General features: G+C 32.7%; 1 protein-coding gene across 3 annotated transcripts in view; it reads left to right on the forward strand.

Moving 5' to 3' along the window:
• CENPK (centromere protein K) overlaps positions 1 to 16,200 on the forward strand; it is a 43,735-nt gene extending 27,535 nt beyond the window's left edge. For 2 of the 3 annotated variants that reach the window (XM_082457386.1, XM_082457385.1), the window contains 5 exons: positions 2,194 to 2,276; positions 2,361 to 2,459; positions 2,798 to 2,924; positions 6,833 to 6,886; positions 9,515 to 10,518. In XM_082457386.1, coding sequence (XP_082313512.1) covers positions 2,194 to 2,276; positions 2,361 to 2,459; positions 2,798 to 2,924; positions 6,833 to 6,886; positions 9,515 to 9,673 — 522 coding nt within the window. In that variant the 3' untranslated portion in view covers positions 9,674 to 10,518. Of the gene's footprint in view, positions 1 to 2,193; positions 2,277 to 2,360; positions 2,460 to 2,797; positions 2,925 to 6,832; positions 6,887 to 9,514; positions 10,519 to 11,362 lie in introns of those variants that run through there. The other variant, XM_082457387.1, reaches the window with a different exon arrangement.
• Positions 16,201 to 22,237: the final 6,037 nt, after the last annotated feature.

Genomic DNA, 22,237 nt, shown 5'->3' on the forward strand with positions numbered 1-22,237 from the left:
CTATTTTAATGTTTGTAGCAACGCTCCCTCTCTTATTCCTGATGTTGGTAATTTGTGTCCTTTTTTTCTCCTTTAATTAGTCTGGGTAATTTTATTGATCTTCTCAAAGAATTAGGTTTGGGTTTCATCGATTTTTCCCTGTTTTTCTTTTTGTTTTTCTATTTCATTGATTTAAAATTTTTACCATTATTTTTTCTTCAGCTTACTTTTGGTTTTATTTGCTCTTTTTCTAGTTTCTTGTGGTGGAAGCTGAGGTCATTAATTTGAGAGCTTTCTTTTTTCTAATACAGGTTTTTAGTGGTGTAAATTTTCATCTGAGTACTTCTTTTGCTTTATTACAGAAAATTTAATCTTTTCATTTTCAGACAGTTCATAGTAATTTCTTATTTTCCTGCTGATTGCATCTTTGGCCCATGAATTATTTAGAAGTGTGTTTTTAGTATCCAAATATTTGCACATTTTTCCAGGTACATTTCTATGGTTGATTATTTTTTTTGAACTTTTTAAAAGTTTTATTGGTGCAGTTATTATAGTGAATTGCAATTTATATACTGAACTATTTCTTTTTTTTTAAGTATGGGCTCTGACACTTTTTATTTGTGAAACCTCAGGCAAGTTACCTAGCTCTTTTTTTTTTTTTCATACATCTTTATTGGAGTAAAATTGCTTCACAATGTTGTGTTTGTTAGTTTCTACCTTACAACAAAGTGAATCATCTGTATGCACACACATATCCCCATATCCCCTCCCTCTTGAGCCTCCCTTCCACCCTCTCTATCCCACCCCTCTAGGTCATCACAGAGCACCAAGCTGATCTCCCCGTGCTATGCAGCAGCTTCCCACCAGCCATCCATTTTACATTTGGTAGTGTATGTATGTCAGTGCTACTCTCTCACTACATCCCAGCCTCCCCTTCGCTTCTGTGTCCTCAAGCCCGTTCTCAATGTCTGCATCTTTATTCCTGCCCTGCCACTAGGTTCATCATTTTTCAGATTCTATATATATGCGTTAGCGTACAGTATTAGTTTTTCTCTTTCTGACTTACTTCACTCTGTATGACAGACTCTAGGTGTATCCACCTCACTACAAATAACTTGATTATTAACTTAATTCCATTATTGGATCATATTTAATGTAATATCATTATGGTTGCATTAAAATGTACATACTTGATTTTTCTTTCGTATTTGTCCTACATTTTCTCTGTTCCTATTCTCCTCTCTTCCCACTTTCCTGGATTAATTGTGTATTTTTCAAAATAAATGCATTTTATTTACATTATTAGCTTATTAGGTATATCTCTTCTTTTTTTTTCATGGTTGCTCTAAGGTTTATAATATACAATTTTATATTATTACTGATTTAGATTTATAAGAAGCTAATGGATACCCTTAATATCAGGAGAATGGAACACTAGCTAATGTGTTCTAGAAACAAAAGGATACTAGAAAAAGTTTAGTTTATTGTAATCCCCTGTAGCCACACAGTCTTCTTATATGTTCCTTAGATACCTCATACTTCTGCCTCAGGGCCTTTGTACTTAAAATTCCCTTTGCCTAGAACATTCTTTTGCTAGATGGTGACATGGCTTATCTTTTGCTGTCTTCCTCTGTTGCTAAACTGTTAGTTAACCTGATCAGAAAGGTCTTTCCATGTCATACTACCTACCTAAAAGAGCCATCCCTGCTCCTCATTTCTATACTCTCGTTTTGACCTATTTTTACTTTATGGTATTTATCCCTCTCTGGAGTTACAAGTTTGTTTCTTTGTTTGGATTTGCCTCTTTGTTCTGTTCATCTTTGCATCACTGACTCCTTCATCAATGCCTGGTGGTCAACAACTGATCAATAAATATTTGTTGAATGAGTGATATTCATTTGTGTCTGTTTTGTATAGTCTCCTTAGAAAAGAGACCTAATCTGCCTGGTTACTGAAAGTTCACCATTAAATTGCCTTTCAGTATGAAATTAAAAATTATTGCTCAAAACCCCTTATATTTTTAAATTTAACAATGAAATATTACAAAGAACTTAGTACCTGCTGTATAATTTCCCTTTCAAAGATTTTTTGCTAGGCTTTTTTTTGCTGTTGATTTCTGAATATATACCCTAGTATGTAAATTTCACTCATTCAGAAATATCACTATTTACAGGAGTAAAGACTAACCAATTAATTTTAATTATTTTGTTCTAGTTCCAAAAATTGACACATGATCTTGAATTGGCACTATCTACTATTCAGTCAAAGAATGAAAAGTTAAAGGAAGACTTAGAAAGGTATAATTACTATTAATCATTGATATATATTGAATTGGCATTAATGTTTTATTTGAATACTGTTTTGTTTTTCCATGTTTAAAGGGAGCAAAAATGGTTGGATGAACAGCAACAGATATTGGAATCTCTTAATGTACTACACAATGATTTGAAACAGCAGGTTGTGACATTTTCTGAATCAAGGTATTATTGATTTTATGTTCTAGGTTTTCATAATAGCAGAAATTATTTCCTTTTTTATGTTACATGAAATACATAGATGAAAAGAAGGTAAATTTTACCAGAAATTGTGAGTCTTACCCTGACTTTTGCCAATTGTTATGTTACCTAATCTTTTATGAATAATTTGACTTTTAGTTTTCCTACATGTTAAATAGAGACTATTTATCTCATAAAGCTAGTTATTTTGAGCAATGAAGTTTGAACAAAGTTTTTGATTAATTTTATGAGTAACCAGTTATATATACTTAAGTATTTTATCAGCAAATTAATTCTCTTAAATTTAAAAAAAAATCTTTTAGACTCTTTAATGAGCTGAAAACGAAAATGCGTGATATAAAAGAATATAAGGAGAAACTCTTGGTTACCTTGGGTGAGTTTCTAGAAGACCATTTTCCTCTGCCTGATAGAAATGTTAAAAAGAAAAAGGTAAGTTTTAGAGAAGACATTCATGTAGATATTCACATATGAAATTGTTTTAGAGAGGTTCAAAGGTAAATTTTCTGATAAATTTTTATGTTTAATATACACTTCAAAGACATACACAAATAGGTACATGCACAGAAATATTCCATCATCACATTATAATACTTAATGAAAAATTAGAAGCAACCTAGTTATTTAATAAAATAAGATTAAATACATTTTTTACATTGTATTCATATTGATGGAAAAATGCAGCTTTTAAAAATAATGTATTAAACACTATCAAAGGAGCTTATGAAATCTCACAAATTATTGATTGTTAGATAAAACACAGATGATTAAATTGTGTGAGTCTAATTTGTACCAAAGAATGTAATAGTGCTTATGCCTGGGGCTAAGATTGTAGGTAAGATTTGTTTTTGTTTTCATTTTCATTGTTTTTCAAATTTTCTATGATAAACATATGTAACTTTTAAAATCAGAAGATACCTGTAGTTAAGGTAAGTTATTGACTATTTTAATAATAGTTATGATGGAATAAACCTTTTTCACAAAAGCAAATAAATATTTCATTGAGTGACAGAAGGTTGGGAACAAGCACTTTAATTCCTTTTTTAAAAATAGTATAGGTATAAATAAATAGAACTTGTGGAAGTGGAATAGGCATTGAAACTGGGACCAGAGCAATCTTTCTAAAAATATACATATTTAACAATTTATTTAATCATGTATTTTAAAATATACATATTTTAATCATTTTTCAACATAAAACTTTTGATGCCTCCCTCTGGGATGAAGTCTATAAACTCCTTAGAGGAATGAATTTATATTCTGGACTTTGTCTATCTCTTTAGCCTCCTTTTCAGCCATTCTTTATCCATCTCTTGCATGAATCCATTCAACCATAGTACTACAGTTCCAGCAGGTATGCAATGACCTGTCACTTTTTTGTGCCTTATACATTCTATTCCCTCTGGTTACAAAACAGTTCCTATCTGGTGAAAATAGTAAATTCTTTCTTAAAGCAACTCAAACATCATCTTTTGTGTGATACATTGAATGAAGTTTTGGTGTCGTTTTATTAGCATTTATTACATGATTTTGTAGTAATCATTTATGTCTCTTTCTCTGTTGACCCACCACGCTCTGTGAGCTCCTTGGTTTGTTTAATTCATCTTTGTGTCTGTACTGTCTTGCATACCTATTGTAGTACCTTCTGAGTTCATATTTCTTGAATGACTGTGAGCATACTAGGAAAAGGAGAAAAAAGTTTTGTTTGTTTTCTTATAATCTGTGTTTATTTATTCTTCCCTGTCTTCTTTGTAATTATCAGTAGGCTTTACATTTGTTATGGACAATTTCTCCCATTCTATCCATTGTTATTTACGCCCCTTAGTCATTTCTGAAATTGTTGACGGCCTTCTGTTAACGATTTCAGTAAATTCATGATCCCTTACCTCTGAATGATCATAATCTTAAAATAGCTCAATGATTTATTTCCTGATTCCAGTCTCTCTTTTTTTCAACTTTTTTTTTTTTTAACCTATTAAGATTCTCCACTAATAGAACCAGAGGCTTGATACATTCCTAAACAAAAGCATTGATTACCAGAAGCCACCATGAGTTTAAGTCATATTGGATAAGCTCACTTTTTTTAAATGAAGTATATGAACTGTTGATACATATTACAAACTGATAGGTTACTTTCTGTCTCCCTCTCTCTCTCTCTCTCTCTCTGTCAAGCAATAATAATGGATGTATCAGTGGGCTCAAGCTGCCATAACAAAATACCAAAGAACAGGTGGCTTAAACAAAATAAATTTATTTTGTCATAGTTTTGGAGGCCAAAAGTCCAAGATCAAGGTGCCATCAGAGTTTTATTTAAAATAAATAAATTGTGTTATTTATTTTAACTTTGGTAGTTTCATTGCATTTATATTCTGTTCTGATACCATCATTCATGTATACATTTAGTCTTTATTGTACATTATGTTGGATTCAATCCTTATCATCTTTTACCATTCATTTTTGAGTTTTTAAGTTTAATCCATTGTTTGATATGATGGGTTTGTTTGACAAGTAATTTGTTCAAGAAGAATTCCTGGGTGTTTTATTTTTTGAATTCTTAAATGCTGAACATACTTTGCTGTATACTTAAAGGCTTATCTTAGGCAGAGATTTTAAAAGTCACAAGACTTGGTAAGGGGTTTCTCCATTCTTCTCAGATTGAATGTACTGTGGAGAAGTCTGAGGCCAGCCTGTAGATGTCTTGCTCCTTCTGACTATTTGCCTGAAGGATTCTTTATCTCTGAACTTCAGTAACTTAACAGGGATATGTCACAATGTTGATCATTCAATATCAGTTTTGCTTTGAAGATGATGTATTGTTTCCAGGGGCAGATTTAGGTCACATTGCATTTCATGGCAATTTTATTTTATAATATTTTACATTGTTTATCATATCCTTATGTTGAAACATTTTTTTTCTTTGTTTTCTTTCATTATATTTTTCTTCTGCATTTTCTTTGATTGTCTCAAACCTTTATATTTTAATCTGTGCCTTGCTGCTTATTTCTTTAATATATTTGTATTTCTATAAAACCTTAGGAGGACTCCATGCTAATCTTTGACTATCGTCAGGAAAGTACTAGATGTCACAATAGTAGGAGACCTTGTAGTTAATTGAATGTCTGAACTCAAAAGCTGCTGATTAGATTTAGTATTATCCTAGAAGATTTCCCTTAGAACCTTATCCTATAGAACATTTTTAACAGTAATTTGGATAAAGAGGTAGAGGACATAGTCATCAAAGTTTACAAATGATATGAAATTGAGAGAGGACTAGATAGTAAATTTGTTGGATGACAGAATTAGAACTGTATTTTTTAACTGGCCAAGATAAAATAGGACGGTCCAAATAAAATAGGACGATATTTAGTGGAGGTACTTAGAATATCTTTCTTGAGTTTAAAACATTGAAGAACGAAGGAGACATATCTTAGCTATATACAATGAAGGAAACTTCGGCACTTTAGATGATAGTTTTCTCAGATAGAGGTCATCAGGGCAGAATAGATGTCCAAAAGCTAATGCAATCTTAAACTTATTGAATAGAATTCCAGCTTCTACATGTATGAAAGTGAGTCTTCCATTTCATCTTCGGTTTTCTAATCACAGCTATATCATTGTGGAGACTGGATTTTTAAAAAAAGGTAAATTAGAGCACAACTAGAGAACAACCATGCTATTGAGAGGCTGCAAGTCTATGAGAAATAATTGAAGAAACTCATGATGATTAATATGGAGAAGGCAGGGAGCTCATAATAGCTGTCTTTAGATATTTGAGAACTCTAGGGTGGAATTGGAATGAGATTTATTCTCTGTCATTCCAAGAAAAAAAGAACTAGTGAGTTGAGTTAATATTAGGAACTGTCAAGAACTATAGAAAGATGAACAAACCTCCCTGGGAAGCAAGTTTCCTGTCCCGAAGCTGTATCAATACAGTCTGGAATGTCATTTGTTTGGGATATTTTGATTGGGAAGGTTCAAACATTAGATTTTCATTTATGTGAATATATATAATATGTGTAATATAATTTATCCATTATATATTTATAGATAGATAGATAGATAGGTAGATACTCTGAATTGTATCTTCTAGTAATTGCAAAAGATTTCCCTGTCTTAGAGGTTGTTTCAGCTATTTTTGTGAACCTTACTGTTTAGTACAGCAGGTTGTTTTCTTTCAGAACTCTTTTTAAATCATCTCATTATAAATGTTTGGTTTTAGTATATCTTGTACTGCTGCAATTGAAGAATATTAATTTTTGAAATTCTGTAGTAAATACAGTGTAATATTCTGCCATTAGAACTGAAATGTTAATTCTTTGTTATTCACACTTCTCTCAAAGAAAAACATTCAAGAATCAACTGCACAGCTGATAACACTGCATGAAATGTTAGAGGTAAGTGTTTTGTGTAGTTGTTTTGTCTTGAAGATATCTCTTCATTAGTGACTTGTGAACAATTATACATAGGCTTGAAAAAGAAAAAAATGCTGCTTTAGTTCTTAAGGTATACACCAAACTTTATTATGTATATTAATTTATCTTAGTATAAAACTAGTTTCTATTTTCTATGTAGTAAGAAAGAATATTATTTTTTAGAAGAAGATGAAACTAAAGTCTTACTCTTAATCGTGTTCCCGATTATTACTTTAAGAAAATTTTTATGATGTTGTTTAGTATCTACACAGTGAAAGCCTATGCTGTTACATTGATGTAATCTTTAGTTGGCCAGTCTGTATTCTATCTAAAATATACAATTGAGTTTAAGGATTCTTTCCACAAAGTTGCAGAACTTCAGTCACAGATTTTCCTTAAATAACATCAGCTTCTTTTTTCATAATGTAAGGACTCATTACACCTTTTTCTGCCTGACATTTGCTTTTTATTTTTTTTACAAATGTCTTTGACCTTTTAAAAAAAGAAGTTTTTGAACTTCAGCCAAATTACCGACTATATTAAATACTTAAATCTTGATATGATGACCTATTGCAGATTGGGTGGAGAGGAAGGTAGTCTGTGAAGAGCTATTTAACAATTAATGTGGCTTTTTAAAGTCATTGGTAAGTTTAGAATAAAGTGATTTCAGAAAACTTGTTTCACATTGTAATTTTATGCATTGGATGCTAAAGTCTCTATTTATCTAGCTAAATGGTTTTGGTGCCTCAGGATATCTTAATATAGAATATTATTACTTTGAAAAGCAAAATACAATTATTGTTTAGATTGTGACTTGAATCTTTTAACATATTCCTATTTACTCCAGTTTATACCGAAACTACTGTTTCTCGTGGATGACTTGACTTTTTTTTAATAAAAGTTGTATATGTGGCAAATATTGACAGTTGTTAACTGGGAAATACATGTGTAATTTTTGAATAGTGCACTATGGGATACCATGTAAAACTTAGATTTAGAAACTATTTTTGTCTCCAAGGCTTGTATTATCAATAATAAATGTAAACAGAATTTAAACTGCAGTTCAGTGAAGAATAAACCAATATACATGTTCATGTTAAAGTAGAATTTTTAGCATTTAATTATTTCTGGCATCTACTAGAATTTTGATTAATATAATTGAAGTTAGAAATGAAAGGTAAAATTTTAAATTATATTAAAATAAGCAGTTGCTCTAAAATGGGAATAATATTTAATTATTTTATTATCATACCTAAAAGAAATGAGGCCAAGAGCTTTTTTCTCCAGGATGTGGTTCTGAAGTAGCTAAAGTTAGGGAGTTCCCTGGTGGCCTGGTGGTTATGATTCCGAGCTTTCACTGCCACAGCCCACATTCAATCCCTGGTTGAGGAACTGAGATCCCACAAGCCACATGTTGCAGCTAAAAAAAAAAAAAAAGAAATAGCTAAAGTTAATGACAGATGAAATTATTTCAAGAATTGAGATTAAAAAAAAATAGAATTGAAATGTTGATATTATTATGAAATGTGATTGAGATGAGAGCTTTATAGTTTTAATTTTATTTCTATGGCACTTTATATTTGTATAAATTGTATTTTTCCTTTTCTGTGTTTCTTAATATAATATATTTAAATTAAAGCTTTGGCTTGGCAATTCAGAGATATGGAGTCTAATCCATGATCTATTACTAATTATGTGCCCCTTGAGGAATCTTTTAACCCTTCTGGATTCTGGTTTTGTAATTTGTGAAGGCACTGTGTGGGAGCTGAGGAGGTAGAGTAATAATTGACACATATTTAGCATTTTTCAGTATGTTTCATAGAACATTAGTGTTTAAAGAATTTTAAATGTGTGTTTCTTAAAAAAACTTTTTAATGCCAGTGGATCTGGGATATACAAGTAATTCTGAGTGCACATTGGCAGTCTTTCTCCAGCTTATATAACCATAGAACCCTGTTTCTCCATACTAAGAGCATCCTTAGGGAGACCAATTCCATGGAATGTAGTTCGGGAAATGTTAGTCTTATATAATTTACTGCAGATACTCAAAACGTCCCAATTTGTGGTTGTAACCCCTCAATATCCTTAGTGAAGAAATCAACGATGTTTAAGATAATTTGAAGGAAATAATGATGATAGAATTGTTGTTTCAAAGATTTATCAGCTGAATAGGTGTTTTTTTGGAGAAGAGTAGCATTGGTGATTTCTCTTTCCCCCAAATATTAAGACATGTATGCTGTTTTTGAACTTTGTGAGTATTTAAGTTTTTTATTTTTATTTGTAAGATATGGCTATAACCAATCTTGTAACATAAACAAATTATTAATCCTAAGAGAAGTGGGAGAATTGTAAGTGCCTTTTAACTAGTTTTTAGGAATTTTAAAAGTTAAGGTGCAAAGATTCATTTTAAAGCTATTTCCATTCACTACTATTTGTTTTTTTAAAAAAGAAAATCAACTATTTAAGTTAATACATAGAAATTATGATATAAACAGTTACTCAAAGAGAAAAGACATTAACATTCTTTGGTAAGAAACTTCATTAATGTTTTATTATAGCTGTATCAGTTTTTTTCCAAGTAAGGTATATTTTGAATGATTTTTTTTCTAGATTCTTTTAAATAGATTATTTGATGTTCCACATGACCCATATGTCAAAATTAGTGATTCTTTTTGGCCACCTTATATTGAGCTGCTTCTGCGTAATGGAATTGCCTTGAGACATCCAGAAGATCCAACCCGAATAAGATTAGAAGCCTTCCATCAGTAAAAAGATGGTCTTTTTTTCACACAGTACTTAAAGAATCTTTTCATTCAAGGATAATGGAAACACTGAGAATTACTTGGATAAGGAACATTATTTGCAAATCAAAGCACATAGTCCATCTTCCTTTTGTGCTTAAAATGACTCATGCTGCCATCCACTATTCATTTAAAAATGGTCCTTTCGCAGTCAGTCATTGCTTTGGTATTTTCAACTGGGTGGACAAGAATGCAAGTGAAAAATATCCTAGACTTAATCATTACAAAACTTTAAATATACCTTACTTCTGCAATATTCTTTGGAAAATTCGTTGTTAATTTATGATATTGATAATGTAATATTTTTCTTTTAAAATTTATGACAGTTTCTTTTATGCATTTTGATTTCCATTTGGTGCTTACATCCTTTAAATTTACAAATTGTAATGGAAAGACCATTTAATTTGCAGGAGGTTTAAAAATTGACTTAGTATCTTAATGTAGAAGGAAGCATAATTTAAAAGTATTTAGTAAATCTGTTCCATGTATACTGCCATATTTCTAGATTTGTTAAAAATTGGAATGTTAAAAAAACTAATGGATAAAGGTAGCATGAAAACTATATTTTAATGTGTACTATATTACAAGTGATAATATATATTAAATCATTCTTGATTCTGTTAATTATTACTAACAATACTGTGTTCATGAAATTTCGTTAATCCTCTGTGACTTTTCTGTAAATAAAATTCTCATTTAAAACTCTCTAGCTTTTTTGGGGATGTGGCATGATATTTTAATAAACTAAATAGACTTTTTCATAGGTAGATAAATGATGATATTATAGAACTACATATAAACTAAACTAGAGAATTCCAAATACTTTTTGTATCATTAGTTTTCTAAGACGACTTAGTGTATACTTTTATTTTTTAAAATGCTTTCTACTGCATTATAGTATCCAAGTTTCTTGTTTACCTTAAATACTTCATCTTTTTTAAAGTAGGCAAAAACTATTCCAAGTATACCATGTTCCTTTTATAGAAAATACAAATACTGTTATATTTTAGAAAATGTGTAAGTTCTTTTATGGGAAGATGACATACAAAAGTACCTTGCTAGAATACTCTAGTTGGGAGTCAAAGGATTGAGCAACCTATTATTCCTCAAAGTTACTGGAGAAAGGAAAAATGGTGCTAGCAGTATAAGTCTGACAATAATTCTATCTGACAAGAGCAGATAATACTGTTGTCTGTAAACTTCTCTGTGTTGCAAATTACAGAAAGAAATAGATAAAGGCAATAAACAACTTGATGATTTATTTGGCAAGTCTTGATTTCACATACATCTATTGGTTTGGATCTTTTTACTGTAGCATCTTGTGTAAAGTTTTAAAGAAAACTGTGATGATTGCATCCTACTTTTTAATTTGTTAACCCAGCCTTCTAACATAGCATGATTTTTTGCCCACTTTTCATCTCAATCATAAACAAAGTAAATTATAGCAGAATTAGTCTTGATTTGTACTCCATCTAAGCTTACAGCCCTTGAAGGTTTTTTTTTGTGGTTTTGAGTATGCTGGAGAAAATGTTTCAAGTTCTGAGAACCTATATGTGGGGGCCATCACTACAGATCCCAGGAACATTGAGGGTAATAAAAGAATATTTTGGGGGCTTCCCTGGTGGTGCAGTGGTTAAGAATCTGCCTGCCAACGCAGGGGACACGGGTTCGATCCCTGGCCTGGGAAGATCCCACATGCCACGGAGCAGCTAAGCCCGTGTGCCACAACTACTGAAGCCCGCGCACCTAGAGCCCGTGCTCCGCAACAGGAGAAGCCACTGCAATGAGAAGCCCGCGCACCGCAATGAAGAGTAGCCCCCGCTCGCCACAACTAGAGAAAGCCCACGCACAGCAATGCAGCCAAAAATAAATAAATACAATAAATAAAAAAAAAAAAAAGAATATTTTGAATAACTCTGTGCCCACAAATGTTATAACTTAGATGAAATGGACCAATTCTGTGAAAGACACAATCTACTAAAACTCACACACGGAAAAATAGCTACTTTGCATAAGCCTATATATTAAAGAAATCGAATCAAAAATTAATAAGCTTTCAAAACAGAAGACATCAGGCCCAGTGGTTTCACTGGTGAATTTGAGAAGAAAATGATGACAATTCTGTGTTCCAAAAAATAGAAGCTAATTCATTCTATGAGGCCAGCATTATCCTAATACCAAAACCAGACAAAAACATTACATTACCCTAATACCAAAACCGGACAAAGACATTGCAAGAAAGGAAAACTACAAACAGATACCTTTCATGAACATAGGTACAAACATCCTCAACAAAATAATCAAATTCAACAATATAGTACAAAAAATTATGCATAACAGCCAAGTGGTATTTATTCCAAATATCCAAAACTGGTTCAGCATTCAAAGATCAATTAATGAAATCCATCATATCATCAGACTAAAATAGAAAAATCATACGACCATACCAATAGATTACAAAAAAGCTATATGACAAAATGAGATAACACATTCATGATGAAAACTCTCAGCAAGCTAGGAATAGAAAGGAACTTCCTTAGCTTGATGAAGAACATCTACAATCTGATGCATTATTACTTATTCTTTAAAAAAAAAAAAATTCAGAAAACTTAGAGCTAACATACTTAATTGTGGGAAACTAGATGCTTTCTCTCTAAGATCAGGAACAAGGCAAGAATGTCTCCTCTTACCAGTGCTAGTCAGCATTGTACGGGAAGTTCCACCTAATGCAGCGAGACAAAAAAACATCCCAAGAACCAACAAAAAATCTCTTGGAACTAAAGACCAATTACAGCAAGGTTGCAGGATACAAAGTTAGCATAGTAAAGTCATTTGTTACCTATATACCTGAAATTCGAAACATTATTACATTAACATCAAAAATATGTACAAGACTTATATGAGGAAACCTACCAAAGTTATAAAAGAAATCAAAGAATATCTTAATAAATGAAAACATATTCCATGTTTATGGGTAGTGAAACTCCATATTGTTAAAAGTCTCAATTCTTTTCCAAATTGATTTATAGGTCTAATGTAATCCCAATCAAAATCCCAGCAAGTTACTTTATGGAAATCAACAAATTGATTCTAAATTTATATGGAAGGACAAAAGACCCAGAATAGCTGCCATAATATTGAAGAAGAACAAAGTGGAAGGACTGACAGCAACCTTAAGACTCACTATAAAGCTATAGTAACCGATACTGTGAAATTGGTGAAAAATCAGACAATAGATCACTGGAACAGAATAGAGAGCTCAGAAGTAGACCCATACAAATATGGTCAGCTGATCTTTGACAAAGAGGAAAGGCAAGCAACCCAATGGAGAAATCTTAGTCTTTTTCAACAAATGGTGGTAGAACAACTGTACATGCACTTGGAAAAAAAGAAAGAGAAACTGGTCACTGATAATACTGATATTATACCTTTAACAAAAATTAACTAAAAATGGATCATAGACCTAAATGTAAAATGCACAACTATAAAACTTCTAGAAAATAACATAAGAGGAAATCTAGTCTGACCTTGAGTTTGGTGAAGACTTTTTAGATAAAACACCAAAAGCACAATCCATGAAAGAAAAAATTGATAAGTTGGATTTTATTAAAATTAAAACATTATGCTCTGTTAAAGACACTGGTAGAATGAAAAAAATAAGCCACAGATTGGGAGAAAATGTTTGCAAAACACATATCTGAAAAAGATAACACAGAACTCACCAAAATATACAAAGAACTCTTAAAACTCAACAATGAGACAACATCCCAATTAAAAAGAGGGCAAAATGTCTACACTGACACCTCACCAAACAAGATAAACAGATGGCAAATAAGCAGGTGAAAAGATCGCCACATGTGTGTGTCATTAGGGAAATGCAAATTAAACAACAGTGAGATGCCACTACACACCTATCAAAATGACCAAAACTCAGAACATTAACAACATCAAATGCTGAGAAGAATGTGGAGCAACAGGAACTCTCATTGATTGCTGGTGGGAATGCAAAATGATACAGTCACTTTGGAAAAAAAGTATATTCTAAGCATACTCTTACTATACAACCCACAAATTGTGCTTCTTGGTATTTACCCAAATGAGTTGAAAACTTATGTTCACACAAAATCCTGCACACCAATGTGTATAGCAGCCTTTTTCATAATTGCCAAAAATTGGAAGCAACCCAGATGTTCTTCAATAAGTGAATGGACAAATCATGGGACATCCATACAATGGTTTATTCAGACATGAGAAGAAATGAGCTATCATGCCACGAAAAAACAGAGGAAACATTAATACATAGTCCTAAGTGAAAGAAGCCAATCTGAAAAGGCTACATACTATATGATTCCAGCTGTATGATATTCTGGAAAAGACAAAAGTATGGAGACAGTTAAAAACTCAGTGGTTGCCAGAGGTTGTGGTTTTGGAGGATTTGTAGCGGGGAGGGCAGGGAAGGGTGGGATGAATAGGTGGAGTACAGGGGATTTTTCGGGCAGTGAAACTATTCTTTATGATACTGTAATGGTGGATACATAACATTATGCATTTGTAAAAATCCATAGAACTATACAATACAAAGAATGAATCTTAATGTAAACTATGGACTTTAGTTAATAATAATGTATCAGTATTAGTTCATCAGTTGTAACAAGTGTAACACAAATACAAGATGTTAATGATAGTGGAAACTATAGGCAAGGGGAAAGGGGGTATATGGGAACTAAGGAATTTTGGGAAAGATTTTTCTTACTGATTAAAAAAATTCTCAGCAAGAGATGGCTTCTCTTGTTCTGGTGAATGTTATTGGGTCTGCATGAAACATCTGTAACTCTTTAGCCATTCTGTAATCATTAGGAGAGCTGCCATGGACAAATCTGGCATATTTAGTATGGCAGAATCTCAAAAAAGAACAAATCATAATGTTATTGAACTGGGGAATTAATTGACCCTAGAGCTGCCATACTGGGGAGCATGATTTACAAGATAATAAATTTTCCTTCTGGTTTAATCAACTGAGACAGGTTTTTCATGTTTCTTGAAACTGAAGACATTCTATCTGCTAGCAACATTCCACCAAACCATTAAATGGAACTTTCACTCTCGCTGAAATTAATTTTATGGAACAGTCTGACAAAGACTTTAAAATGTGTATTTTGAGGTTGCTGGAAGAAATAAATTTCTTCCATTTAAAAAGGGCTAGTCATTGTAACACAAAAATAGGAACAAATGAAACAACAGTTGGTTATGAAAAGGAATTATAAGTCCCATATCTGATTAAATATAATAATTTAAATACAAATTCTACAAGTAGGATAAACTCTTGACTGGATAAAGGCTGAATTAATGAATTGAAAGATTATTTGAAGAATTCATCCAGAAAAATAAAGAGAAAAAAATTATGAAGAGCGGACAAAAGAGATAGAGAACAAATTGAGGCACTTCACCAACATAGAAGTTCCTGATGAAAAGAATAGCAGGAATGATAGATAAGCAATATTTGAATAGATAATAGCTGAAAATTTTTCTGCAGAGCAACCGAAAGCCTCAGAAAAACATGCACACTGAACACTGTGTAGGATAAACCACACCATCAAACGGTTTAGTGAAGCTGTAAAATATCAAGAAGAAAGAATTTTCAAAGATACTAAAGAGAAAAGATAGTTTACCAAGACAGAAATAGCAATTATATTGTTCACCTGCAAAAATAAATGTTGGTGCTGAGGGAAAAGAAAGACCATCAACCTAAAATTCTGTAACCAGCTAAACTATTATTCAAGAATGAAGACAAAATAAATTTTCTGACAAATAAAAACTAAAAACCTTTCCCACAACATACTCTCCCTGAAAGAACTGTTAGAAGACATACTTCAATAAGAAGAAAAGTTAATCTAGGAGGATGGTGGGGCATAAACAGTCATGAACATGTCAATTTATTTAATGTCAGTTATGAAAGGAAGACATTTAGAAAGAAAAAGTGTTTCTGGAAAAGATGTTGCAAAGATATCATACTTCAGAATATCTGGCTATTTAAATTAAAAAATACAACCTATGTTTAAAGGAAAAATCCCTAAAGGGTTACCAAGTTTGTATTAGCCTGTTCATAGTGGGAAAAAATAGCAGTTTTTTTACATCATCATATGCATGTATCTTTAGGCATCAGTATTGCAGAAGTAAGGAATAAAAATTTGGTAGGAAGTTAATTTGGGGGAAATATTCAAGGTTTTTTGGAGATGAGATAGGATTTCCCTCTTAATTTTGGCTTATCTTAGGGTATAAAGTGTTTCTTTTGACTGTGGAGCATGATATGCGTTCTTACTGTTAATGGCAGCAGAGCAAAGGGTTGTTTTTGCTTCAGGACCATTGCATACTATAAAGAAACCAATGACTTTTGCTTTTTTGTAAGAAAAAAATGTATAGCAAGTAGACAAAAAATTTCTTTAAGAGAATATAAAAAGCTCTAAACATAAAAGAACAAGAATTGAAATAGGTTATATTAAAATTCGGAATTTCTGTCTATAAAAAAGGAAAACACCTTGAGAGAGAGTTGGAAGGCAACCCATAAAATGGGAGAAATTGTTTACAGTATCTATAACCAACAAAGAACTCTAATCTGAGATATATAAAGAGTGCCCCAAAATCAACAAATAGAAGACATTCATCCCAATTAAAAATTACATTGGTAAAAAGATTTAAGAGACGCTTCATAGTAGTGAATAAATATCTTTTTTTTTTTTTGAGAATGAGTATCTTGAAAATGTTTTTAAAAGCAAGGAGAAAGAGCTTCTTAGTTCGTTCTGGCTGCCTTAAGAAAACACCACAAATTGGGTAACTTATAAACAAGACATTTATTTCTCACCGTTCTGGAGGGTGGAAGTCTGAGATCAAGGTGCCAGCATGGTCAGGTGAGGGCCTTCTTCCTGGCTCACAGCCAGTGACTTCTTGCTATGTCCTCATATGGTGGAAGGGCTGAGGGATCTCTGTATGATCTGTTTTATAAGAACACTCATCCCTTTTATGATGGTTTTACCCTCATGACCGAAGCACCTCCCAAAAGCCCTAGCTCCTAATACCATCACATTGGGCATTAGGATTTCCAGAGGTTGGGAGTGATCAACTGAATTGAATGTTGTTGGGAGATCAAGTAAGCACTACAAAATTGACCACAAGATTTCTCAACATGGATGTCCGAAAAATCATTATTTAGACTTCACTGAGTTCTCTATTATTTGAAGCCCATAGTACTTACAATATATGTCACTAAATTATGTAACTTATTGCAGTTTGCAGTAACTGCAGTATTGCAGTTAACTTTATTGGGGGAAGGAACCTTGCCTTTTATTTTTATACTTCTTTGCCCTTCACACAATGCTAAAGAGTAGGCAATGGCTATTGGCATATCGTCTTTGCCGTTAGCTCAGTGATATCCTCTTTCTTTCTTTCTTTCTTTCTTTCTTTCTTTCTTTCTTTCTTTCTTTCTTTCTTTCTTTCTTTCTTTCTTTCTTTCTTTCTTTCTTTCTTTCTTTCTTTCTTTCTCTCTCTCTCTCCCTCCCTCTCTCTCTCTCTCTCTCTCCCTCCCCCTCTCTCTCTCTCCCTCCCTCCCTCCCTCTCTCTACCTCTCTCTCCCTATCTCTCTCTCTCTCTCTCACTCTATCTCTCCCTCCCTCCCTCCCTTCCTTCCTTCCTTTCTTCATTCATTTTTGGCTGCATTGGGTCTTCATTGCTGCGCTTGCGCTTTCTCTAGTTGTGGCAAGCTGGGGATACTCTTCGTTGTGGTGCGCATGCTTCTCATTGCAGTGGCTTCTCTTGTTGCAGAGCACGGGATTTAGGAGTGTAGGCTTCAGTAGTTGTGGCACGCAGGCTCAGTAGTTGTGGCTTGCAGGCTCTAGAGCACAGGCTCAGCAGTTGTGGCACACAGGCTTAGTTGCTCTGCGGCATGCGGGATCCCCCCAGACGAGGGCTCAAACCCGTGTCTCCTGCATTGGCAGGAGGATTCCCAACCACTGAGCCACCAGGGAAGCACTAACAGGTGTTAACATTTTATGATAATAATTCAGGTTGTTTTGTTTTTCAAACAAAATTTTATAGATTTAGTTGATTCTCCCTTTGTGCTCCTCCTTAATTGCATCCTCTTCTCTTTCTCTGCCAGGTAACTATGATCAAGATACCATATGTTCTTCCTCTGCATACTTTGGTAAGTTTGAGATATATATTTGGTGTTAAAAATGTTTATAATTAAAACTTTATATAAATTATCATATATATACAGCCTATCCCAGTTTGAATCATAATGTATCCTACTGCAGCATTTCAAATTAATGTTATATAATTTACCCATGTTGACATGTGTGGATTTTGTTCATCATTTAACTGCCAAATAATACTCCGTTGTAGAAATAGATCACAGCTGTTTTTTGTCCCATATTGATAATCATTTAGGTTGTTTCCATTTATTCACTGCTACACATAGTGTTGCCTTAATTATTAATGGGGATTTTCATGTGCAAGGATCTTGTAAGGTTATATATTTAAAAATGAGATAGCTGGGTCAAAGATGCATATCTTCCTCTGTATTAGATAATGCCAAATTTGTTCTTTGTGGTGTTTGCACTTAATTTGCACTTCCATCAATGCTATATTAGATATCACCTCACACCAGTCAGAATGGCCATCCTCAAAAAGTCTAGAAACAATAAATGCTGGAGAGAGTGTCAAAAAAAGGGAACCCTCTTACACTGTTGGTGGGAATGTAAATTGGTGCAGCCACTATGGAGAACAGTATGGAGGTTCCTTAAAAAACTAAAAACAGAGCTACCATATGATCCTGCAATCCCACTCCTGGGCATATATATGAAGAAAACTATAATTCAAAAGGATACATGCACCCCCAATGTTCGTTGCAGCACTGTTTTCAATAGCCAAGACATGGAAACAACCTAAATGTCCATCGACAGATGAATGGATAAAGATGTGGTATATACATACAATGGAGTATTACTCAACCATTATAAAGAATGAAATAATGCTATTTGCAGCAACATGGATGGACCTGGAGATAATCATACTAAGTGAAGTAAGTCAGACAGAGAAAGACAAATATCATATGATATCACTTATATGCAGAATCTAAAAAAAATGATACAAATGAACTTATTTACAAAACAGAAACGGACTCACAGACTTAGAGGATGAACTTACAGTTACCAGGGAGGAAGGGTGGGGAGGAGGGATAGATTGGGAGTTTGGGATTAATATATACACACTGCTATATTTAAAATAGATAACCAACAAGGACCTACTGTATAGCATACGGAACTCTGCTCAATATTCTGTAATAACCTAAATGGGAAAAGAACTTGGAAAAAGAATAGATACATGTATATGTATGACTGAATCACTTTGCTATACACCTGAAACTAACACAACATTGTTAATCAACTATACTCCAGTATAAAATAAAAATTAAAATAAATAAATAAATAAAAAAGAAAAAAAGAAAGGAAAAAAAACAAAAAACAATATACTAGATGTTCCGTTTGCCCAGTCCTCCAAAACAGTTGATATTATCAAATTTTAACATTTTTGCCACTCTGATGAAAGAGAAACATTTCCATTTCTGTGATTGCTATCAAGATTGAACATTTCATTCTCATTTATTCGTCATTAGGTTTTTTCTCCTGCAACTCTCCTGTTTATGCCATTTTCTTATTTTTTATTTTTTTCGGGCTGTCCCTTATAGATTTGTGAGAGTTCCTTCAATATTCTTGATATTTATTATGATTCAGTTATATGTGTTACAAATTTTTCTCCCACTTTCTGGCTTATATTTTCACTTTTTAATGTTTTTAAAATTTTCATTTAATAAATTTAAACTTATCAATCTTTTCCTTTATGCTTTGAGCCTTTGCACATTACTATAGAAACCCTATAATAGTCTTTCAAAAGATTAGAAAATATTTATTTTAACTATATCAAATTCACATCCAGTCTCATTGAAAGAATAAAATATTTTGTGTATTGAATCTGGTTTTAATGTCTGGGAGGTAAATTCAAAACTCATCATCTTTAGAGATAGTCACCTGCTCCAATTTAATAATTTCAAACAAGCATAAAATCAGAATTCTTCATCTCATTTTTTTCTGAAAATACAAGAGAACAGTCTAATTTTAAGACATGCCTTGGTTTTTAACTAAAAAAAAAATTAAATTTAATGTGCATGCTAATATATTAAAAATTGTAAGGTAGAAGTTTATTCTTACCTGTAAAATGTCCTCAGTCTCTATTCTTTGACTCTCAGTCTCTTCTGCCTTTCTGTTTTTCAGTCTCTGAAATAAATACACACATGCATGCAGGCATACATATATACAAGTTCCTTCCTCTCCCATATTTCCATTTATTCCATCTTTGATTTCCTGAAAGGGCCCATTCATTTATATTTAACTCGATTTCTAAAGACTGATAGCAAAGCTTTTTTTAGGTAGGGGGTTTGCTATCACCTCCACTTTTCCCATAATCTTCATTTCTTTTTTTAATTTTTAAATTTTTAAATTTATTTTTAATTTTTTTTAAAGCCAAGGTGTCTCCCACTGAGAGGTGAGTGCTTTAATTATATACACTCTTTTTCTATTCTTTTCCATTACAGTTTATCAAAGGATGTTGAATTGTAGTTCCCTGTGCTATACAGTAGGACCAGGTTGTTTATGCATTCTATATGTAATAGTTTGCATCTGCCAAACCCCAAACTGCCAGTCCATCCCTCTCCCACCCCACTCCCCCTTCATTTCTTAATTAAACAGAGAATGAGAAGGAAAGCTGGAGGAAAATTTTTTCAAAGAATTTCTATTGCAACTTAAATTCATTCAGGGTTTGATTTAAATTTGTTTCATATAATTCAACTAAGAAATAATGCCTGTGTTGTGCACTAAAACACTTCCATGCTAACGGAAGTGCTGTATATAATATTAGGATGGCAAGATATTAATATAGCATTTGTATTGCAAGATAAAAAACGAGGAGGAACCAATAGATTGAGTTAGACGGATACATGGGCAGGTTCTGTTTGTGAAAATTCATTACACAACACTTTTCATCAAGTTATATATTTATGTACTTTTCTTTATGAATATTCTACTTCAATAAAAAGTTTTTAAAGACATAAGAGGTAGATCAACCTAATGCAATGTATAGATACTGATTCCAATAAAAATAGTTTTTTTAAGCCTTTATTTGCAATTGAGGAAATCTAATATTTGACAAAATTAAGGAATTATTATTGTTTTAAGAGTCATAGTGGTATAGTAGTGGTTATTTTTTTAGTCCTTGTATTTTAGAAATACAGGTAAATATTTAATGGATGCAACAAAATGTTATCTGACATTGGCTTTAAGGTAATCCAGTGGGGTGGAACAAGTAACGGGGAAAAGCTGGTCTGGTTTGACACTTATTGAAACTGGATAATGGATACATTGGGATTCATTGTACTATTTTTCTACTTTTGAATGTGTTTGAATTTTCTGTAATGCAGTGAAAATGTACACTCACACACACACATGTGCACACATACAAAGTTTAAATTGAGAATTCATCATTTCTCATGCTGATAATTTTTCACCCTTACTCATATCATAGTTTTTTTGATTTAGTCATTTGGAGAAAAGGAATCTCTTGGAAATTTTTCATTACTCTGTTTAGACGCAGGATGGCACTCTTTGAATAAGTAATTAGCCAAAGTCCACTTCTCATTGAATAAGCTCCTTTCCTTTACAATGCTGCTACTTCCTAAGGTAGTTTGTCTTAGTTGAGAGTAAAAACTTTTCAGTCAGCTTATACAGATGATTACTACTCACACTTTAATTTTAGTTTTCTCTGCTGGTTGTGTCTATCTACTACCAGTTTTTGAAAAATTAAGGGTAAGTTTCAGCAACCATTTAAAGGGTGGTTTGATGCTAAACCAGCTCTGTGCCCACCCTTATTTTTAGTATTTACAATTATTGCTATGAGATTAGCCATCTTGTGTATTTTAATGCAAATATCTATATCTATATATCTATATCCATATCTCTCCATGTGAATCACCTTTATTTAAAACTGTCAATTCCAACCACAGGTCATATTTCTACATTTTAAATGGAATTGAGCTAGATACTACAGATTAAGGTCAAGGTGAGGACTATTGACTGTGGACAGATGCTTTCCCCTTTCAGTCCTCAAAGAAGAATGGAAATAACTGTATTCTTGGATGTTCTCAGTCTGATTCATGCCTTCTTTTAGCCAACTATTCATGTATTCACCAGAAGAATTACACCTACTACCTCCGGTGTAGGAAGAAAAAAAAAAATCAAATGAGCAATAATGTTAACAGAAGCTTGAAACTTAAGAGCTGGTATTCAGAAAGGTCCCCCTCCCTGTCCCCTTCCCTCCGGTCCAATTCCCCTTTCTGGTTCTGGCCATCGGAAATTGACTTGGCTTTAACTGCTGGAATTTCAAGGCGTCAATTCCGAGCCCCTCCCCCCCGCCCCCCCCCCTCGGAAAC

Source organism: Balaenoptera physalus, assembly GCF_965194825.1.
Source record: "Balaenoptera physalus genome assembly, chromosome: 3".
NCBI lineage: Eukaryota > Metazoa > Chordata > Mammalia > Artiodactyla > Balaenopteridae > Balaenoptera > Balaenoptera physalus.